Here is a 9156-nt window from a genome sequence, read left to right on the forward strand (position 1 = left end):
ACATAAGTCAATCAAATCGCTAATTAGATTAACAATTATTTCAAAACACCTTGACTTGTTACAAACATATCATCATCAATTATTATGACACGCGCTTTGAGCGATAACCGTCCGCTTTGTTTTTTTCACACCTCTGCGGGAGGGCGCATACTAACAATTATTTGTCGAGATAAACAAAGGATTATAGTGTGAAAAGAACTATTGGGACTGAAATATCACATCGAGATACTGAAAAAATCGAAATAAAAATATCGAGATAAAGAAATATATTCAATATAGATAAAGAAGGGGAAAAAACGGGACTTTCAGAATTTGATCGAGATAACGAAATATCGAGAAAAGCGATGTCGAGATAACGATAGTTGACTGTATTTTAATATTTATCAAAAGATTAATTTTATTCATCACTGCTTCATACATAGTCCCTAATTTAGTGTGTAATTTCAGTAAAAAATCGCTCGCTGTCCATCAGCATCATGATTTGTGGCATCTTGTAAATAATACCTATTTGATTTCGCTACACTGTAATATTACAATCAATCCCAACCCCACTACACTTTGGCGTAAACCCACCCGGCTTTAATAGCGTCATATTACCCGAAAGATATCACTTAATGCGCTTGTTAGAAATTTTGTGATTATTTACTTTGTGCATTTAAAACATAGCTTTATGCCACTTGGAAAAAAATAACCGAATGCGCGTTTGAGTATCTCGTTTTCGATCTTTTAATTTGTGCATTTCAAACAAGTAAAAAAAGATTGCATTTTGTTAAAATAAATATATTACAATCTTTCAATCTGAAAATGCATTTCATAATTTTCTTGATATCCCACGTATGTTTTCATATCGTACATCGTTGTCATTAAATTTAAACTTAAAAAATGGTGATGTAGCGCGTAAATAAATGCACATACTGTAATAAAACATTGAAATTCCAACTAAATTCACTGCAAAATACGGCTCAGTATAGGTAGCGTATAGCGCGAAGGGCTAGAAAGAGGTCATGTTGAAATAGAGTCATTCTTGCCGACTAGTCTTTCTCTTAATAGTTTTCTGTGGATTATATAGAGAGAAAAATGTACATATTTATGATAAATGTTAGTACGTTTGATGATTTTACTGTATTATTTTTAGTATTAAACTTTGACAATTTCTTACAAAATGTCTGCTGATTTTTCGGATAAAATCACGTGGCTGAACCCCCTACTATCAGAAGAATTTAAATCTCCAGACCAGTATAGTAGCATAGCATGACATGCTTACTGTAAGGACTTTCCAGTTTAAAGAAACTTTCTCGATCGAGTTCATTCAACCGTATTTCTTGAAAAAAGGATTGCGCGAGTGCAAACAATCAAGGAATATTTAAAAAATCATGTGTTGCCTTCCATCCCAGGTACCTCTAAGGCTATTCTAATGAATATTATCAACGATAATTTACTTAAGAATTACTTATTTTGAAATGTAATAGCAAAATATATAATAATGAGAAGCTCAAAATATAATCCGTGTTCGATTCAAAATCAAAATTGCTGTTGGTGTTGTTGTTTTAATTTTAACTTAGATGTCATACTAAGATGGTTAGATCATCATGGGTTTGTAACAATAACACTCTTTTCACATTATTTAAGAGTATAAACTGTAATTCTTCATATGTTTACTGCAAGGAACAACTTCTTGAAGTTTCAGGGAGATGCTAAATGTTGAGAAAGGCTCTCTTTTGCATCATAATATTTAGTAATTGTTTGAACTGTGATGTAAATCATCATCAGTAGAGTATGAAGATTCGACGGGCATTAGAAAAACATTGAAACCAAACGTTTTTCGTGTGAAGTACGAAATACAAATGTATCAATCGGAACGTCCTCGGCTATTGTCTATAATAACCTCAGAAACAATACTGTGTGAAAGTAGTTCTACCACGTGGTTTCAGATGTAAACATAATGTAAAACGAATGTACATATAATTGATATCCAAAAGAAAAGTATGTCTTTTTCGGTACAATTATGATTGAAAATATGTCTGACAACCTTTCGTAATTTAAATATGCCCAATGATGTGCAATTTTAAACAAAAGCGCCTAAATGTCAACAGGTTGGCTTTTTGTAATTTTGGTTTCTACAACCATAATAATTAATATACAAGTATTGTTTGCTCTTGTATCTATGAATTCACTTATTTTAGGTTACCATTTACTTGATATATTGGAAATAATCTTGTCAACAACTCCCAGCATTAAATTACTATTTGTTTACATAGATTTTACATGTCTAGTTTCTTAGCGTAGGTAAGAGCGAAATACCGTATCCGTTTTGTTTATTCATACTGTTGTGTTCGAGGTCTTTTCCGAAGACTTACGGAAAGAACCGAAAAGTTGCGATTGCAAATGTATATGATCTTACGTTGAAGACTTGCCAAGGGAATTTTTGTATGCAAGTTACGTAAAGACATAAAAGTACCCTAAATGTATGACTAATCATAACAGTAACAATAAATAAATCATTTTATTAAATACTTATAAATGAAATATTGAGAAATAATTTTTTTTTCACTGCAGTGAAACTTATTTTCCGTTTTTTCACTGGTGTCTTGCTGGACCACATTTTTCTAAAGTCAGCCAATTTACAAAATTTAAGAGAAAGTCTTGAAAACTAAAATGTCAAAAATAGAGAAAATGTATATAACAAACAAAAACTCCAAGTTTTCTCTATGAATGCACGATTTATTTTCATCTTGTGGTATGAAATTTATCATATTTCACTTGTGGCTACCGCCACTCATAAAATATTTATTTTCATACCACGAAATGAAAATAAATCCTGTATTTATGATAAAAATTGAATATCCCCTGTGTTTTCAAAACGCACAATCATGTTTAAGAAGGTGTTAAAAAACAATCCATGCCAGTTTTCTGATAACGTGCGTGTTTTTTTTTGTTTTTTTTGTGTTTTTTGTTTTGTTTTTTTTTCAAAACTCGAAATCATGTTTAAGAAGGTGTTGAAAAACAATCCATGACAGTGTGAGACTTTAACAAATACTCCCTTATGATTTGTCAAAGAGCAAAGATAGCAATTAACAGGATATTCATTAAAGCTATGATATTTATACTTTATTTTTAATAAACAAGGAGACTCGAAAATCCAAATCATATTAATTTTATATTGATACAGCGGTATAAACGTTTTACAAAATTGAAGTAAACTTGCCAAAAATAGTTAAAAGTATGCCGTAATAATTGCTTATCTATTGCATTTTACATTTGAACATGACAGTAACTTTATTGGTCTGCCATGTTTAAATATTATTCGATTCAAACATTGGTAATTTCTATTCAAGAAAAAACTTATTAAATTCTCTACAGTCAATATTTGTGCTTTAATGACAAGTGTTTGGTTTCTAAAACCTTACATACCTTTTTATATGAACTTCTGTCTAGTGTTGGTGTGTTATATTAAGGGATGCGTTCATTAAATGCCACCTTTCCTTGTTGACCTTTCTTTCATTATCGTGAATTAAATAAGTTTACTTTTAGGTTTTTCTATTATTAAAACCGGTTTCAGTTAATGTAACTTTATAGATAAAGCTAAAGACAAATGTATGTCTATAATAAAGGGAATGTGTACTGTTAGGTTTTGAGTTACATTGTAGCTGGATTGTGTCTGACGTCGCCTTGCCTTGTTGATCTCTATTATGCCCCTTTTCGAAAAAAAGTACAAAATCCGGTCTGTCTGTCTGTATGTTGTCTGTCCGACAGAAGACCACGTGATTTCCGCTTATAATCTTGAAAAGTATTTATCACAAAGTCTTCATATTTCACATATTGATTGATCATAACTAGTAGATGACCCCTACTACTTATTTTGGGGCCACAAGGTCAAAGGTCAAGGTCGTAGTGGCCTTAAATGTCAGAATGGTTTCCGCTGATTATCTTGTAATCTATTCATCATGAAGTCATGATATTTCACATAGTGATTGGTCATAATTAGTAGATGACCCCTATTGATTTTGAAGTCAAAGGTCAAGTTCACAGGTGCCTTAAATGTCAGAATTTTTTCCGCTCATTATCTTGGTTGCTATTAATAACAAAGTCTTAATATTTCACATAATGATTGGTCATAACTAGTAGATGGCCCCTATTGATTTTGGGGTCAAAGGTCAAGGTCACAGGGGCATGAAATGTAAGAAAAGTTTCAACTCATTATCTTGATTACTATTTATAACAAAGTCTTCATATTCAACATATTGATTTGTCATAACTAATATCTGACCCCTATTGATGTTGGGGTTACTAGGTCGAAGGTCATTGTTGCAGGGTCCTTGAATGGTAGTAAGGTTTATGTTCATTATCTTGAAAGCTATTTAATACAAAGTCTTCTTATTTCTAATATTGATTGGGTATAATTATTTAATGACTACTATTGATTTTTGGTCACTAGTTCATAGGTCAAGGTCACAGGGACCTTAAGTGTCTGAATGGTTTCCGGTCATGATCTTGAAAACTATCAAAAATTCTTCATTATTTTTCTATTTTCCATAACTGAACACTTCCATGTACCCATTTATGGCAAGTTTCTATAACAAAATAATTAATAATGTGAGTCAAGGGCTAGAAAGGGGGCAACTGTGTCGTTCGACATTTCTAGTTCTTATTTTTATTTGCTCACCAGAACCGAAGGTTCAGGTGAGCTATTAGTATCAAAGGGTCTTCATGCGTGAACAATCATCTTCTCTGAAAAATGTTGGTCAGATTGACTTCAAATTTGATATGTAGCATTATGACAGTCACCCTTGAATTTGCAAATGTACTTTCAATTGGCCCCTTTAAGGGGTTAACAGAGCTAAAAAATAGTCTTCTACTAATAAAATAAATGATGGATGATCGTCAAAATTTGCCTGTTACGTGTATCATTCTTAGATAGTCTTTTATCAAGTTTGCTCATATTAATTTGATACGACCTTTTTAGGGACCGCCATAGCTAAAAACAGAAAAACCTTAATACATTTTTTGACTAAACTAATTGATTGAAAATGGCCAAACTTTGTCTGTAACATTCTTAGATAGTCTGTTATCAAATTTGTACAATTTAATTTGATCGACTCATTTTAGGGTCAAAAAATAGAAAACAATCATTTGACAGCTTCTCTTACTGAACCTATTGATGGATGCAACAAACTTTGTCTTTAGCATTGTTGGGTAGTCTTTTATCAAATTTGCTCAAATGAATTTTATTGGTCCCTTTTAGAGGCAGCTTAAGCTAAAAATAGAAAAAATATACGTCGTCTCCTTCTACAGGACTAATTGATAGATGGCACTTAACTTTGTCTGTAGCATTTAAGGTAATCTTATATCAAGATTGCTCATACTAATATGATTTGGCCCCTTTTAGGGGCCGCTAACGCTATAATACCCCAGGCCATGACATTTCTTCAAATAATACTTTAATAATGAAAGGGAAACAACTTATGTTGCAATGTCTTCCATACATGTGTTCGTGAAGGGTCATTTGTAGGTCAGTTTTAGAAATAAAAATTGGCTTAAAGAAAGATTTCATTTGTTTCCTGTACCTTACAAACATACTCAATTTTTTGTATTGAATGTTGTTAAAATTGTTTTGTTTTCCTGTTTTTGTTGGATTGGTTCAAAGCTTGGTGAAAGCACATTTTAATAATTTTTGAGACATATTCTTGAACCTGATATTTCATGTGCATGGGATATTGTCACTGTTTATTTAACAGATAGGTAATTGTTTTTCACTTTTGTTTTCACGAAGTAATATTCAAATATAACAGTCAAACTAGTAAGTTAAATGTTAATAAACTTGACTTTATTTCATAAATCATGTAAATATGACTGAAAGTATTTTTCCATACAATCTTTTGTAACTAAGCATGTTACTTTAAGAAACAAAAGTTAAGTTAAAGTGAACTCATGTCTAAATGATCAATGAATTCTGCTTAAGCCGGTGCTCGGGGGCGTCAATGATTAAATGTTGAATTCTGCTTATGCCGGTGCTTGGGTGCGTGGACGGTAAATTGCACTTTCCATTACCGTCCATGAACTGGCTCAATCAAACCGAGCTTGCAACATTTTCAATTTTGTCTTGTTGGGCTTTCTTTATGGATTCTTTATTTCGCTCTGTTTCATGTAAACTTTAGCTGTTTTTAATGCTTGTCTCAAGGTAGAACATCCCTAATGCGCACTATAAGGAACTGTAAAATTGACAGCATAAGGCAGTTATATGCCTTAAATATCACCTGTATGCAAAATTTAAACATCATTTACCGTGTGGTTTATGAGTTATGGACATTTTCCTTAACTTTAACTTTGCCATTAGAAGGTTTTTTTTCAAAAATGAGGAAACTCTAAATAATCTATAATATCATCATGTAATTATGAAAAATGTTTTCCTATAGCTCATTGTTCAGAAGCAAATATTGACATTTAGTTACCAAATTAAACCAGCTTTTTATTTTCCTCCTAGGATCTAATTGGTTCATTTCTATTGTCATTAACAAAGTTTTACATAACATTTTAAGCCTTTAATAGCATTCGGCACGATATGGCCAGTTATGTGTTGACGTGCCGTAAAAATCCAAACAAACAAACAAACAAATTTTATTTTCCTTTTAAAAGCGTTTACTTTATTACGAACAAGTAAGCAACATTATCCACTTATTAGATTGAAATGTTTGATATCTTTAAAACATATTATGTGTTTAATATAAACATTTCACACCTGGTAAGTGTATTTCAATTTCATTTGACGATATGCTTTTTGATGTTGTTGAAAGTTTTCTAGGAAAATTAACATCACTTAATGAGACTTCAAGCCTCAAAGCGCATAAATCGCTCTTGGTCGATGATATACATGTATTTGTTATCATAATATATTTAGCTTTTACGTCCATCAATTTATAAGTTGCATGTGCAACAAACTATATCCGTAGAAATAAAAAGAAAAACATGTTTGGAATAACGGACTATATTACATTCTTTTTAACAATATTTATTTCATTGTGTATTGGAATATTTTTCGCTGTCTCGGAAAGAAGACGAAATACGACCGTTGATTATTTTCTTGCGGGTCGAAAATCTAGCACTTTGCCTGCTGCACTTTCTTTCGCAGTAAGTTTCCTGTCCTCATTGGTAGTTATAGGATTTCCCGCCGAGAGTTATGCTTACGGTGTCGGCTTGGCGTATTATGCCATTGGCATATCTGTCGCGTACATTTTTGCAGCAGTTTTTATTGTACCAGTAATGTTTCCGTTAAAACTGATCAGTGTTTACGAATATTTCAATCTGCGATATGGAAACAATGTTCTTCGTTATATAGCACTTGGTTCGGGTATTATATATACATTATTTTATATGGCATCCGTTACAGTGGGCACCAGTGTCGCTTTACAAGTTGTTCTTGGTATTCCATCGTGGGGAACTATTTTGATATATACTCTTGTGACAGCCATATATACATCTATCGGTGGCATTAAAGCGGTTATTTGGACGGACGTTTTCCAACTGATAATCATGGCCGCTGGAATGGTTGCTATTTTAATAAAATCATCAGTAGATGTTGGTGGACCAGAAAATGTTTATAGGTATGCTAAATAAAGATAGGTTCGATGCCACTGACTTCAATGTTGATCCAACTATAAGATATCAATTCTGGAACGTGTCTTTTGGAATAATAACTCAATCGCTTTATGTTACCCTGGCTCAGCAATCTATGCAAAGAATATATTCCTTACCAACTGTGAACAAGGCGCGTGCTATATTTGTTATAGCAACACCATTTTATGCTATGATTGTCGTAATGGGAGTACTCGAAGGTATTGTACTGTTTGCTTACTTTTCTGAAAAGGGCTGTGACATACTCGAAGCAGGAATCATTGACAATGTAAATGCTATTGTACCATTTGCTGTTCTTGAACTATTTCATAACCAACCAGGTTTAGCAGGATTATTTACAGCTTGCCTTTCAAGTGCAGGATTAAGTACTTTGTCGTCGTGTCTTAGTAGTTTATCTGCTATAACATACGAGGACATTATAAAGGTTCATTTCAGACAGATCACACCTTGTCAAGCAACAAGAATAGCAAAGGTTTTCGTGTTGTTTTACGGCATCGTTGCGATCGCTCTTTCGTTCTTAATGTTACACATTCCTGGCTCCATATCAGCTATCTTCATCGGATTTATAAGTTGTATGGACGGTCCTGTATGTGCTCTCTTTATTGTATCTTTGATGTGTCGTAGAATAACAACAACAGGAATTTCCATTGGAATTGTCTGCGGATGTGGACTGGTATGTTGGCTAATCATCGGAAGTAATTTTTCTGACGTTCCGCCGTATCCATACCTTGCGCATGGTCCAATTGACGAGTGTTCTTTATATCTCAACTCTACAGATGTTAGGACAGAAGACACACTAAAATTTTATAATGCCAGCACGACGTCAATGTCTTTGACTGGTATTCCGTTTTCAATGACATTTACTTCCTCGCCTGCTCCTAATGAAACTGTAAGTTCTTCATCACTTCTCCATACAATATACAGTATTTCATATACACTGTATTCTTTAATTGGCTTCTGTACGACAGTCTGTGTAGGTTTAGCTGTTAGCTTCTGCACTAAACGACAAGACACGATTGATGAAAGATGCTTGTTTTCGTTTAGGAAACACATGCTTAATGATCTATTCGTGTGTAAACAGTCAAAGTGTGAAAATCATAAGAAAAATGAAGATGTCCTTGAAGATGTGAGGTTTCTTTCAAAAGAAACTGAGTTTTGATTATAAGTAATTTTCAGGTCATCACATGGTCACGATTGTTTTCGAAACAAGAAAAGATTAACGTTGTCACTTTGTTTATCTGTACTCATATCCGTTATCTAATTTAGCCGAACCAAATAGTTCTGATTGAAATTGGAATTGCTTTGTCAGCTTGTTTAAAGAAGAATATTCTACTACATATATAACGATGCTGTTGCTGCTTGTCTGTTTCACTTTTATTTCACTACAAGGTATAATAATATTGTGAAAACAGTTTCACCTTGTTAAATTATGTTTTGTGTTTTCATTACATACTGTCCAATATCGTAATATATTTCCAAACACGAACTAATGTCAAATTATACAGGACAGTCACTGAATTACGATTG

At 32.8% G+C, this 9156-nt stretch overlaps 1 protein-coding gene across 1 annotated transcript; it reads left to right on the forward strand.

Moving 5' to 3' along the window:
• Positions 1-7600: 7600 nt before the first annotated feature.
• Positions 7601-8788, forward strand: LOC132735496 (sodium/iodide cotransporter-like). The gene has a single exon (XM_060722453.1). It carries the CDS (start codon positions 7601-7603, stop codon positions 8786-8788), a length of 1188 nt encoding a protein of 395 aa, XP_060578436.1.
• Positions 8789-9156: the final 368 nt, after the last annotated feature.

Source organism: Ruditapes philippinarum, unplaced genomic scaffold (genome assembly GCF_026571515.1).
Source record: "Ruditapes philippinarum isolate M1 unplaced genomic scaffold, ASM2657151v2 ctg1907_1_1_1_1, whole genome shotgun sequence".
Lineage (NCBI taxonomy): Eukaryota > Metazoa > Mollusca > Bivalvia > Venerida > Veneridae > Ruditapes > Ruditapes philippinarum.